Below are 14,213 nucleotides of genomic sequence, written 5' to 3' on the forward strand. Positions count from 1 at the left end.
CAAGCCTGCCTCTGCTGGGTTGTATATTCCTTGTATGGAGTTTGGGTGACATGGGCTGGGGATTCCAGGAGACAGGGTGAGTCAGCACAGGGCTGAATAGAGAGATCTGCATGCAGATAGGAGGGAGGAGTTGCACCTGGGACCTGAATAGAGCTGTGCCTTACCTCCACAATGCTGGCTCCACCGCCTGTGGTGTGTCTGATGTCTCTGCCTTGCACTGTGAAAGGAAAGAAGGAGCCATGTAAACTAAGTGCTCCAGGACTGACCAGAACTGGTTTGGACTAGGCAAAGGCCTCTCTGCCTTCAGAGAACAAAGAGAAACTGTGTATAAAAGAGGGGACCCAGACCCCAGAACTTTAGATCACTACAGGGAAACAAGAAGAAACCTTTGCTGAGGAGAGGAACCAGAGAGATTGAGGAGAGACTATCTTTAAGCTGAAGTGCTGCTAGGGGGATTGGCCAGCAGTGGTTGCCTGACTGCCAAAGAGAGGAGAGAGGAACTTTGTGCATACTTTTATCAACTTGTGAAGGATCTCCAAGGGCTTGAGAAAGAGCTTGACTCCTGCTGAAGTCTCGGGGACAACAGACTTCAACCACCAGCTCCCCGAGGGTTCTTTGGAAGTGCCTACAGTTGCGTGTCACAAGAAGCTGGAAGGGCGAATCACGAAGAAGAAGTGTGTCGCCGCCGCAGCCGCTGTCGACGCATCGCCAGAGAAGAGGATCGACCTTGCTGCATCGACGGAGAAGCGTGTTGCCACCGCTGCAGCTGTTGCGTCATCGTCGAAGTGCCTCGCATTGCCGGAGAAGTTGATTGACGTTGCATCAGATGCCCCCGCATCACCAGGAAGTGTGTCGCAGGGCCTGTCGCGGCTCAGAAGAATCGTTGAGTCGCCGCACGGCCATCGGGCGTGCACGCATCGTGACGCATCCAAGAGAAGACGCCATCTTCATTTCATTGCACCGGATCTTCATCGCATCACGGATTTGTGGGCTGCATCGCTGCAGAAGCGTAGTAAGAAACTGAAGCATCACCTCCCCTCGCAGAGAAGAACCAACGCAACCCCTATGCATCAGTAGGGACCATACGCATCACCGTTCTTGCGTGTAAGGAACCGACGCATCACCTTCCCTGCAACACTTTCATTGTATAGCGTTACGCATCCTAAGGTACATTGACTCAAAAGTGTTGCATTTTACATCTAAAGAGAACTAAGCTAATTCTACCATTTAAGTACAGTAATGTGGATGTTTGTCATTTGTGGTCTTGTGTTAAGTCTATATAAAGAATACTTATGTTAAATATTCAACTTGTGTGCTGCCCATCTGTAGTGTTGTCACTGGGTTACTGTATGTGTTCACAAATGCTTTACACACTGCCTCCAAGATAAGCCTGTCTACTCGTGCCAAGCTACCAAGGGGGTGAACAGGGGTTATTTTAGGAATGTACCCCCTTACCGTGACTAGACTCAAGGGTCCCTATTTGTCACAGGTACCTATCTATGCCAACTAGAGACCCCCAAATCTAACAGGTTCTATCTTTATATTTTTAAACCTAAGGTTTCTTATTCTGGATTTATTGTCTCTGTTGTGTAATTTTGTAAAAGCAACAAGTATATTCAATACTTCAATATAACATGTTTGGACTTCACGAAGACTTGCCATAAATACCTGTAACAACAATGAGGGTGACGCCTCAGTGAGAGTTTAAGGATGCATCTCTGCCTACTATCAATTCAGTTTCAATGGGCGCAATACCACAAAAACACTAAACTATTGATGATTTTACTGGGTTAATGAATTGTATCTTAATGCACTCGTTGTAAGCTCTGGCATCCCTATATCAGCGTGCAAATTAATAAAAGATGAAAGATCTTTGTAATTCCGGGAGCAGCGCAGAAGAAGTATTCAATAATTTAAACTACGAAACATTTCACACATAATTCATACCTTGATGGCTACACGACCTTCCAGCTTTTCCATTTCACCAAGCAAAGCAGAAAGAAGAGAAGTCTTTCCACTCCCAACATGGCCAACAATTGCTACTAGGGAGCCCCTGGGAATGCTCAGGTTTATGCTGCAGAAAAATTGTAAACGATTTATTTGTCCTGGAACTCATGAGAGAATAAATAATGCAGTACTAGTGCAAAGGACAATATTTACACCATTGTCGACAGACCACAATGCATATGTTACACCATACATTTAAGTGACTTCTGCTACTGAGCAGACAATTCTTCAAGAAGGTGATCAAGTATAATTATATTTCTTAACTCAATTATGCTGCAACTTTAGTCCAGTGGCAGCTGCTCCACAGGGGCGGAGGAGTGTCGCCCCACTGCCTGGCTCAGAGCCAGCAAATGTAAATTAAAACGATGCTCTTGCATCGTTTTAATTTACATTTGCCAACTCTTAGCCAGCGCTGTTAAGAGGGGTGGGACCGAGGTGTGGGAGAGGGGAAGAGGAGTGCTAGTGCACTCCACCCCCTAAGTGCGCATATGTGTTTTGGCTGGCAGTCTCAGGCTGACCAAAACACATATGCGCACTTGGATTTTCTCCAGTCCAGCCGCACTGAGCAGCCGGGATGGAGTAATCCCACAGACTCTCTGTTCCAAGCAGGGCGTCTTTTCTGCCTGCTAAAACCAATCCTGGACAGGGAGTGTGTCCCAGGGGCTGCTGGGACTAGCAGGCGGGAAGATGAGAGGTGATTCGAAGAGGTGCAACACTGGATCTGCCGGCGGCAAATGGTAAGTTTTCTTTTTTTTATATTCAATTCCCCTCCCCACAACACCTCCCGCATGACCCTCCCCTCCCCTCCCCTCCCCGCCCCCCACCACCACCACCCTTCATTTAGGCAGCCAACGGTGCTCTAGTCTGGCAGTAATAAAGCATTGCAATCTGTTTTGGCGCATGGACATTTTCTTGTTTCATCTCAATGTGCCAGATGTTTGTAAATAGTAAATACCATACACCCCCAAGGCTTGAGCAATCACATCTCCAACAAAGGAACATCATCCTATCCAGGCAATAATGTAATACCTTACTTCGGCATATTCCCACCTCCAGACAGTGCACTGAAAAGCATTATATTTCAAGAAAATTGGCCAATCAGGTGGGCACATTGGGAAGAGACGGAAGTGGGCAAGAACCTGGATTAAATAGCACTTCGCTTCATTAAAAGTATCGTAAATGTAAATAAGCCCTAAATCATGAAGAGCCTAGGGGGCATAGTTACATGGGCATTGCGCCACCGGAGCCCCACGTTTTGCGACCCTCTGGTGGCACTGTGCCCTGCTCCATATTTGCAAGGCAGTGCTAAGCCACTTTGCGTGGCTTAATGTCACCTTGTAAATATGGTCCTTCTCAATGCAGTTTTCTGCGGCAAAGTGGTGTGGAAATGGTGTTGCTGATGGCGTTCCCATGCAACACCCATTGCTTATGGATACTACTCCAGATTTACAAGGATCTGTAAATCTGAAGCAGTGCCAAAAACGTATGCCCCCCATGGAGGTGTAAGAGTGACGCTCCTCTAATTTTATTCTCCTCGTTTTTTGCTCTCTCTATGTGTGCTGCATCCTGCAGCACACTTAGAAGTAGCAAAACGTCATTGATGACTGCTTTTGTGCACAAAGGTGCCCAACAACAATTATCCCTGCACACAGACACCCTTTCACCATGGTGCAAGGTTGGCTGTGCTGGTGCTAGGCTGTTTTATTTGCGCCGGTGGTAGTACAGGAATGCGTCATATTGTAAATACAGCGCATTCCTGTACTTAGAAAATGAAGCATCTCGGTGCAGCAAAATTGCTTGTGGCACTGTGTTGCACCATTTTCTTGTAAATATGCTCCCAGCTTTCCAACCAAATAAAAGGGGCAAGAATTGAGGAGTAAAAATAACATAAAATAATGCTGGAATGCAAGTGTGTATCAGAGATAAACACAAAAGCACTTAAAAGCACTTAAATTAATGCAGGAAATTTCTAGCAAATATAATTTTAACCAAGGAACTCAGGGACATATTTACAAGGGTGCCACCGGAGCACCACAATCTGAGGCAGTGCCAAAACATACTCCTCCCCAGGGGAGGGGTAAGAGTGGCGCAACAAGGAAAAATACTTTTATTTCTCCTCATTTTTGCTCTTTCTAGCTCACATAACAGGAGCAAAACGCTTTCTATTATTGTTTTTGTGCTGAAGGTGTCCCTACCTGCACAACAACAATAATCCCTGGGGCAAGGGTGCCTGCTTTGGCGCTAGGCTGCTTTTTTGCACCAGAAAACACAACAAGATGAAGGAAGGAGCGCTGAAACTTTTCAACCAGTCACTCCCAGTCACAGATCAGGGTTAAATCCATTGTTCTTTTGCTTACCATGCCACCCCAGCCATATGCAAATCAGTCTTGACCCTGTTCTTCATGGAAACAGTGCAGCCCAAACTGCAAACCCAGGTCCTCCCTGGACCAGAAATAAGCATCCTGGGACCGGTTTCAGGGTATTACACCTTATCAGCCAGGCTGACTTGATTCCAATGGCACTGCGAGCAGGGGACCAAAGTCTGGGCATACCCTTGGCCACTTAGGGTGAACATAGAAAACACAATAAGATGATGGACGAAGTGCTGAAACTTTCCAACCACTCACCCCAGTCACAGACCGGGTTTAATCCATTGTTCTTTTGCTCACTATGCCACTTCAGTTGGGACCCAGCCATTTGCAAATCACTCTTGACCCTGTTCCCCATGGGAACAGTCCATCTCGAACTGCAAAGTCAGCTCCTCCCTGGACCAGAAACAAGCAGCCTAGGACCGTTTTCAGGGTATTACCCCTCATCAATTTTTCAGTGGCGCACGAGTGAGTACAGGAATGCACTGTATTCTTGCAAATACAGCGCATTTCGGTACTTAGAAAAGGACACCGCTTGGTCCAGCAACATTACTTGTAGCACTAAGTTGAGCCATTTTGTTGTAAAAAATTCCCCCAAATGTGATGTTAAGGCTATATGTTATATCTTTACAAATATCCTCACATGTGTTCCTAACTAATGACAACAAATACGCTACCATACAGGCACAAGTCCTGTATAAATAGTGCAAGTGACTCATCATATGTAGTGTGCAATGATGTCACATGGAGTGACATCACAAGAAGTGATATCACAGGCCTTTCATATTCCTCACTTTAATAGAACAGGAGATATTTAACAAGCATAGATAGGTTTATTATTTGGGTTATTTTGATTGTAAATATAAACGTTTAAAATGTATTGCTATATAAACTACACACACGTTTATCTACTATGAATGCTAATCAGTGGTTATTTTGGGGAAACACAGATGTATTCGTAAATAATAATGCATGGGAGGCTAAGCATATAGTCGGCCAAGATGGAGTGCTCCTGAGAACGGACCGTTCAGTCCCTGGCAAAAGCGTTCTTTACCTGGAGGGACGCAGAGCAGCATGTCAAGAGGTACCATATTGAACTCTGGGGTACAGGTCTGTTCCAGCAAAGGGAGCAAATGTCCCTCTCGGCTTGCCATAGCTGCTGAAGTTCGTCACTCTCCCCCGGTCGGACAAGTGACGAGGGCACTCAACTCAAGTCAGGCTCCTAAGCATCTAATGCAGCGCTTCATGGGTGAACTTGAGTCTAGAGACTTGGCAGTGGGTGGGGTAGCAGATAGCAGGAACAGATTGGAAACGAACAACACGCTTGAATGTATCAATGTAGCATACATTTCCGCTTATCTATCAACAAACTGGAACCATCCCTGCCTACCACACCCAGTGAAATCTGGCCCCTGGAACGCAGGGCAGCGTGATCCCGTCGAGAACTTGGAGAACCATTCCCTTTCTATCTTGAAAGAATAGCTCATTCATTTATCAACCACTTTCGATGTTTACATAATGGCAGAAAAGAGAAAAAGAATTCTTCTGTGAAGGAGTTCTTTAATTTCACGATTCCACTAGGCACAGTCACCAGCGTCTCAAATCACCCCATGGGGGAGGATATTAACCATGGAGAAAGCTGTCTAGAAACGTCATGGACATTGAGCGGGCCCAGGAAAAATTAAGGCGAAAGTTGGCTCCTCAGAAAAGTTCTTTACAAAGGTTCCACGATGCTTACTCAGTGTGTCTGCAAGTGCTTATTAATCTGCCAATATTATTTACTTCTCTAAAGTGGGTTTAGTTATAAAATGTAAAACTGAAAAATAAAAAAAAACATTGTAATGTGAAGCAATTTTAAATTGAAGGTTACAAATTAGTAGGTATCCATTGCTTGATTCCTGGGAGCAGCACAACTAGAGTAAACAGAATCTAATATGGGCGATTTGTGGCTTCAAGTGAAGCACTGTTTTGCACCCACAAAAAAGAGCATGTATAAGAAGCAATTCTAGCATATCGCTTCATCTTTTTAAAAGTAGCACATTTTGAAAAGCTATCACCTTCCATTAAAATAAAAATGTTGATCTTTGTACATTTTCTATTGTGAATTAAATATTTCATAGTTTGGGTATTTGTTTGATGTATGCCTGTTTCTCTACATATGCGTACTGCTTTGAGTTTCAAATCAGAGAAATCGAGGATTCTGGGAATACCGGAAAAGGAAACTTGAGACCTACACACTGATGCTTCACCTGTTGATGATGGCTCTCCCTTAATAAGGATGGGTTATAGTCTTCCTGCAAAGGCTCCAGGCCACATGATTTTACTGGCACTATTGAGTTGATACTTGGGACTCCAAAAGGTGTAAGACTTATTTCCTTCTCGTCCATCCTCCTCTCACAGTTCCTACATATGAGTTAATTCATACAGAACCTAATTACCAAACTTCACTTTTCCTTCCCAATTCAAGATTACTTATGAGTATAAATTCATGACTTCCTGGAAAGGATTCCTGTTTCTTTTTTTCTGCAGCCGATTACCATCTTGGCTACAGGTATGCATGTTCTTTTATTTTATTGAGACCTGCTATACCAGTTTTATTATTGGTTTTGTGGTCATGTTCGCATGCAGAGCATGCAAGGTCACCAGGCGCGTCTGTGGCTTGCTTAGCAGCTTGTGATGGCTTACGGGATATTTATGTGGTTGCTTTTTTTTCACTTCTTCTCCTTGTCTCGGTATGCACGGCAGGCGCGTGGCGTCTCTGCCAATGTATTGTGAAGCGCTGCACTGTGTTGCCGATACATTTTGTGACATGGAAATTGGCAGTCGCCTGCTTTCAAAATGGCGCCTCTACTCTATCCGGCGGCGTGTCCTTGTCCTTCCATCTGTCTGGCCCAACGCAGTTGCAAGCAAATAAGGAGCATGCTTGTTGACAGTGTTGCCCCGACACCCCGCTGGCTTGCAAGTTGAGTTTCCTGTGTCAGTCTGTTTTGGATTCTTTAGTCTTGCTGGTCTGTTCGTGCAGCCTCTCACTTTGGAGATTGAGGGTTCAGATCTTGGTGTTGCAGTTGTCTTTTCTATGCTCTGATTTCTTTGGGTCGGCTGTCTAAAGTCTGTATGCTGCAGAGACCCTTAGGTTTTCTGGCCCTTTGACAGTTTTGGTCAATACTGTGGTGGTGGTTGGGCCATCTGCTAGGCTCTTGTGGCCTCTTCTCTTCTCGATATGGTTGCTGCTGTGGCTGCCTTTTGGGTCCAGGAGGGGACGCCCCCTGGTTAAACATTCTAGGTTGGAACCTTTCATGGAGGGGGAGTATGGCCCTAACAGGCCGTTTTGTGCAGTGTCATGATATTTTCCTGCATTTGCATTGGACTAACTTCTCTTGCAATTGCTTTTTGTCGGATATCCTCATGTACTGCCTACCCTCCCCAGCTGTGTGACTTAGGGTCTGGCTCAGGTAGCAGTGGCTCGCTCTTGCAGCCCTCCCAGTACTGGTGGTCCCGCTCCTCTGCTGGGCTCGGGAGCAGGGATTTTGGACCATTCATTGCTTCAGTTATGGGAGGTCACATTGGCTCTCATGAGTGAGAGGTCTAGTTCCAGCCTAGTTCTTATCTACTCTGCTCATCAGTTTGCCAATGGTGGGCGACTCCTATTCTCTATTGCTGGGTGGCCTAGTGAGGCAGGTCCTCCAGGGTATTAGTGTGCAGGTTTGCCATTCTCTTACTTTGTCATGGAGGGAACGCTTGGTTCTGCGTTACGCCTTGCTGTAGTTTCCTCGGAGTGAGGTTCATGTGCTTGTGTTTGGCCTGTTAGGAAATAGTGCTATTTTACATGTACTCAGTTCTTTCCTAAAGTTGTCTTCACTTTGTCACAACAACATTTGACACACTTTAGCATTTGTGACACTTGGGTTAGTTTCTTGGAAACACCGACCTTGTTGATACAGAGAACTTTGTGAGAACTCTATTACTCTGCCTTGATATTGTGTACTAGGCCCTCACATGTGTTTTACAAATGTGTTTGTCATTATCTACATATGGCGACACAGCTATCTGTGTAATACAAACAATGGCAGCCTTAACACAATCTTGGCCCAAGACAAGGATGCCTTTTCTATTTATAACCTTTTGTTTCCCAAGTATAATCAGAGGAGACACTTATGCCGACTTAGGGGTCCCTGCATGCTGAAGCTTTCGCTCAGCAGCTGACTGACATCTCCGTGAGGGGTGTCCAGTTTGTGACCAAGACAGGGTTCTACACTCTTACCCACCAGGTAAAGGGGTTAGATCATCCAGAAGGGGGTTTCTTGGCAGAACACACATTTACACCTTAGACACGTAGGTTAGAGTTTGCATCATAGGAGTATGCTAGACTGTTATAATACTGTATACAAATGGATATACAAGTTGTCTCAGCAAGATGGTGGAACTCTTCGTTTTATTCACCGTCTTGACACTAATAATTTTTGTCTGCTTCTATTGATTATTGCAGCACATATTTTCTATACAAGAACCACTTTGGTTAAAAAAATATTGAAAAACGTTCCTTCTTGTATTCTTTGTATATTTCTCTGAGCGAACAAGAGAATGAGTGTCTTAGCGAAAAGTTCTAGATGTGTCACCACAGTTCATCATGTTTAGTAGTTTATATCAACAATTAGGGTTTGTATTGTTCCTATAAAGACAAAAGAGAGGGGATAAATGAAACATTACTAGTGTTCCAGTAAGGGGCTGTGCTCCAAATAGGAGCAAATGCCCTCACACACCCCAAGGGGTGTCATGCTACACTACTGGGCAAGCTCTTTGTCGGGCCGGTGCTGCAATGCCCGACGGGCACCCAGGATGGGGCTCTTTGCTGGAAGTTTTTTCATATATGCGGTATGATGAAGTGGGTTGAGAGGGTGGGGCATTTTGTAGTGTGTGAGAGAGTTGTTTAACAGTAGTGAATTAAAAAAAGTATAGTGCCGCTCTTTGTCAATTAACTTTATTGATGGAATCACTACCCTAGTTAATTATACAGGATACAGTTGTCCTAATAAAACTAGTCAATGTATGATCTTAAATCTAGTCAACATTTTTTTCGCCTATGTAAGTCCAGTGGACAGCAGTGTGGTGGATTGGACAGCAGTGTGGTGGATTGGATTGCAGTGGGTGGATTGGATTGACTAGGGTGGGTTGGATTGGGGTATTGAATTGCTGCGTGGTGAACAGGATTGGGATGGTGTGGATTGGATTGAGGTGGATTAGGGTGGGGTGGGGTGGACTGGAGTAGGATGGACTGGAGTGAGGTGGATTGGAGTGGAGTAGATTGGATTCGGCTGGATTGGGTTGGGGTGGGTGGGTTGGATTGGAGTGGAATGTATTGGGGTGGGGTAGATTGGTTTGGGGTGAGGTGGATTGGATTGAGGTGAGGTGGAGTGGAGATGGGTGGATTCGAGTAGGGGGATTTAGAGAGGGGCGGAATATTTTGAATTGGAGTGCAGCAGATTGTTTTGGATTGGGGCAGACTGGAAATGGTGCAGATTGGAGAGGGGCAGATTGTTTTGCATTGGAACTGATTGGAGTGGGGCAGATTGTTTTGGATTTGAGTGGGGCTGATTAGAGTGGTTCATATTGTGTTGGATTGGAGTGGGGCGGATTGTTTTTGATTGGAGTTGGCAGATTATATTTAGATTGGAGTGGTGCATATTGGAATAGGGCAGATTGTTTTGGACTGGAGTGAGGTAGTTTGGATGGTGACAGATGGTTCTTGATTGAGTGGAGCAGGTTGGTGTGGGGCAGATTGTTTTGGATCAGAGTGGGTGGATTGGGGAGGGAGTGAGGTGGATTGGGGAGGGAGTGGGGTGAATTTGATTAGGTGTGGTGAGGTGGATTGGATTGGTGTGGGCTGGGGTGGATAGGATTGGTGTGGGCTGGGTGGGCTTGAGTGGTGTGAGGTGAGGTGAGGTGGATTTTGATGGATTGGAGTGGAGTGAATTAGAATGGAGTGAGTAAATTGCATGAGGTGGGGTGGATTTGAGTGGGGAGGATTGGAGTGGGGCAGACTGGAGTGGAGCAAATTGGAGTGGGGCAGGCTGGAGTGGGACAATTGTTTTGGATTGGAGTGGGGCAGATTTCAGTGAAACAGATTGATTTGGGTTGAGAGGGGTGAATTGTTTTGGTTTAGAGTGAAGGCAGACTCGAGTGTGGCAGATTTCATTGGGGTAGATTGTTTTAGATTGGAGTGAGGCAAATTGGAGTGTAACAGATTGTTTTGGTTTAGAGTGGGACAGATTGTTTTAGATCGGAGTGTGGAAGACTGGAGTGGGTTAGTTTTGAGTGCAGTGGGTTGAGAGGATGGGAGTGTGGTGGATTGGAGTAGATTGGGTTGGGGTGAGTGGTTTGGATTGGAGTGGGGTGGGGTGGACTGGATTGGAGTGGAGTGGGGAGAATTAGATTGGTCTTGGGTGGATTGGTGTGGGGTGAGGGGGGTGGATTGGTGTGGACTATATTGGGGTGGATTGGGTTGTACAGCATGATTATGTGTTAAAGCATAATTTTAGAAATTACACAGAAGAAATAAATGATGTTGCCTTTCAATAAAATAATCCTCATCTTCTGAGAACTATGCCCACAAGCAAAAACAAAAGAAAACACGAGTGCAACGTGAGAAAAGAAGACTTGGAGAATAAAAAAAAGTAACTATAGAAAATATATCTTTGCAATCATGTTTGTCCTACTGGGCAAATTTTTGCCTTTTACACGCCTTCTGTTTGCAGGGCACTAAAAGTTAAATGAAACAAAATAGTACCACTATCATGTTGGGAGAAGCAGACGGGCAACGATTAGGTTAAATCAATCAGTGCTTGGTCCCTGCTTCATAGAGAGGAACAGAAATGATGTTAGGCCTGCTTTGACGAATTAAGAGGCTGTAAAGAAGAGTGCCACGCAAGCCAACAAACGGTAAGCAATGGGCAGGCTCTAAGCCCTTTTATGTATACAACAGTGTCTTGCAACCGAGACGCATGCGCTAGCACATGCTCTAGCAGGCTCGACCCTAAGAAAAAACTACATATAAATGTAAAAGCAACATATTTGCTTCACTTTTACTTTCTGTAAATACTTACATGCATTCCACATAAAAAGGATGAAAAGAGGAGATGGAGGAAGCGTAAGAGCATTTTGGCATTTAGAGTCACCCACCTTCCCGAGCCAATAATCTTGTGCACGTATATATGGGTCTGATTAAATTGCTTTCATACCACTATTGAATCTGTCCATAAACACAGCATTGCCTTTGAAACAATCTTTGACTAGTGATGGTCAAAGAAAAACTATAATTTTTCCTTCAGTATTTCAGTACACAGGAGCTCGCCACCACCCCCTATTTACCTTTCCTGTTTCTCTACTGTTGATGATCACCTACCCCATTAGACATCTAATTTACAGACTCTTCTCCTGCTCTACTTAATTTAGGCAAGCATACCAAAAGCTTGGATAAAACTTTGACACTTGATCAATCCAGTCCATCAGAACAAGTAGAACAAGATATTTGTTGTTCACATAAAAAAGAAAAAAGGGTGATCTCCTTTAATTATTATATAAAGTAAGTTTATTTATGTTATGTTATGTTATGTTACTATTTGTTTTGTAGAGCGCTCAGCTGCTCCAAAGAGCGTCCCGGCGCTAAAGATCATCACACCAGAATACCAGCAACTAACATAACGTCATAGCGGCACCATGATTAACCATAACAGCAATTACAGGGCAAAAAGATAAGTTTTAAGTCCCTTCCTAAAAACAGAGAGATCGGTGCATGTCCTCAGACTCAGAGGCAGTATGTTCCAGAGACGGGGTGCAAGGTAACTAAAGGAACGGCCTCCACAGCGAGCACGCTTCACTGTTGGGACGATAGCCTTGGCCTGGGCCGCAGATCTCAGAGGTCTAGATGGGAGATAGAAATGGACCCTTCTCTGCAGATATTCCGCGCCGAAATTGTGAAGCGCCCTAAAAGCTGTAATTAAGGTCTTAAAAAAGATGCGCTTACGAATCGGCAGCCAATGCAGAGAGACAAGGAGATTGCTGGCCCTGGCTCTTCTAGTTAGACCAAAGATTGCTCTGGCTGCAGAATTTTGAACTATCTGCAGACGAGTCAGCAGATATTCAGGCAGACCTAAGTAAAGGATGTTGGCGTAGTCTAGTCGCGAGCCTATTAGTGCTTGCACCATGATCTTCTTATGTTCAAACGATAGATAGGGCAAAAACTTACGCAACATCCTTAAGATGGCAAAGCACTTCCCAGTCAAGCCAGCAACCTGGGCCTTGAAGGAAAGAGTGTTATCAACCATCAAACCCAAATTCTTAGCTGTGGCCGAATCGCTGGCAGGGGGAAACATGGCCGAAGGCCACCATTGCTTCCATCTTGGGTCTGCAGAACAGCCAAAGAACAGTATTTCGGACTTGTCGGAGTTGCATTTGAGGCCATTTTTCCCGAACCATTCAAACACAAACTCCAAACACTTCCGAATAGCTGCTCCATCGAAGTCACATCCCCTGTCACAAGTGAACAGGAGTTGTGTATCATCCGCATAGGATATGATCTGGGCCCCTAGCTCCTCCACCCGTGCCGCCAGAGGCGTAAGGAAGACATTAAAGAGGGAGGGACTAAGTATGGAGCCCTGCGGGACCCCAACTTCAAGCTGCGGCATCAGGGCGGAGAAAGGGGGAGCCCAGATCGTTTGTCTCCGGTCGGCCAAGAAAGACTGAAACCATGCGAACACCGTTCCCCGCATCCCAATCTCCCAGAGTCTAGTTAGGAGGAGGTCGTGGGGAACGGTGTCGAAGGCCGCCGACAAATCGAGCATGATAAGCAGGGCCTTTCCACCCCTGTCGAGGGTTTCCTTCACAGCCTCGGTAACCTCAAGAAGAGCGGTTTCGGTGCTCAGGTTGGACCTAAAACCAGACTGTGACTGATGTAATAGGGAGTTACCCTCTAAAAAGTTGGTAAGGGTGGTGTGCACATATTTTTCAGTAACCTTGGCCAGGGCAGGAAGCAGCGAGATTGGCCTGTAGTTCGAATGCAGTTTGGCATCTGCATTCAGTTTTTTAATGAGGGGAAGAACTAGGGCCTGTTTCCAGGAGGAGGGGACTTTGCCCGAATTCAGAGAAGCATTAATGAGAGGATTGATGATCGGGTTAAGGGCAGGCGCCAGGGTCGCAAGACACTTGGCGGGACAAGGGTCCAGTGGAGATCCAGATTTCAGGCTAGACAGAAGGTCAAGCGAAGCCTGAGGCTCTAAAGGGGGAAAACAGTGCAGGGTGGGGCCCCTATGCCATGCCGTCGGGCATAACCAAGGGTAGGAGGGGCCGTCGATCGCTGAGCCCATACTCGAGATGTTTTGAGTTCCTTGCAAAGCTGACTGAATAGTGCGGATTTTATTAGTAAAAAATGCTGCAAGCTCCATGATCCAAGGTTCCGAGAAAGCAGACGCAGGAGTACAGCAGGAGGGAGATGTGAATTCTTTAACAATCTTAAAGATCTCTTTACAGGAGCTATCTGCTTCATCGATCCTTTTAGCTAAAAAGGATTTTTTCTCTGAAACGATCTCCATGTGATATTCTTTCACTGCTAGTCTGTAGGACTGTTTAGCAGATGTATCATAGTGCCTCCTCCAAATTCTCTCCAGCCTCTTGCAATGCCTTCTCTTAGCCGCCAAGGCAGCAGAGAACCACGGGGCTGATGCTCTTGCCAGTTCAGATCTAACCTGGCGTGGTGGTGCCAAGGCTTCCAGACGTGCAGTGAGCCAGTTCTGAAAACATACCACATCGTCCTCCAAACTACCCGTGAAAGCACAAGGATGGGTT

The 14,213-nt window shown here is 45.5% G+C and overlaps 1 protein-coding gene across 1 annotated transcript in view; it reads right to left on the reverse strand.

Moving 5' to 3' along the window:
* The window catches only part of LOC147688567 (multidrug resistance-associated protein 1-like), a 900,980-nt gene that overhangs the window by 364,598 nt on the left and 522,169 nt on the right, over positions 1-14,213 (reverse strand). The window contains exon 16 of the mRNA XM_086941435.1: positions 1,948-2,074. Coding sequence (XP_086797561.1) covers positions 1,948-2,074 — 127 coding nt within the window. The remainder of the gene's footprint in view (positions 1-1,947; positions 2,075-14,213) is intronic.

Source organism: Lissotriton vulgaris, chromosome 10 (genome assembly GCF_964263255.1).
Source record: "Lissotriton vulgaris chromosome 10, aLisVul1.2, whole genome shotgun sequence".
Classification (NCBI taxonomy): domain Eukaryota; kingdom Metazoa; phylum Chordata; class Amphibia; order Caudata; family Salamandridae; genus Lissotriton; species Lissotriton vulgaris.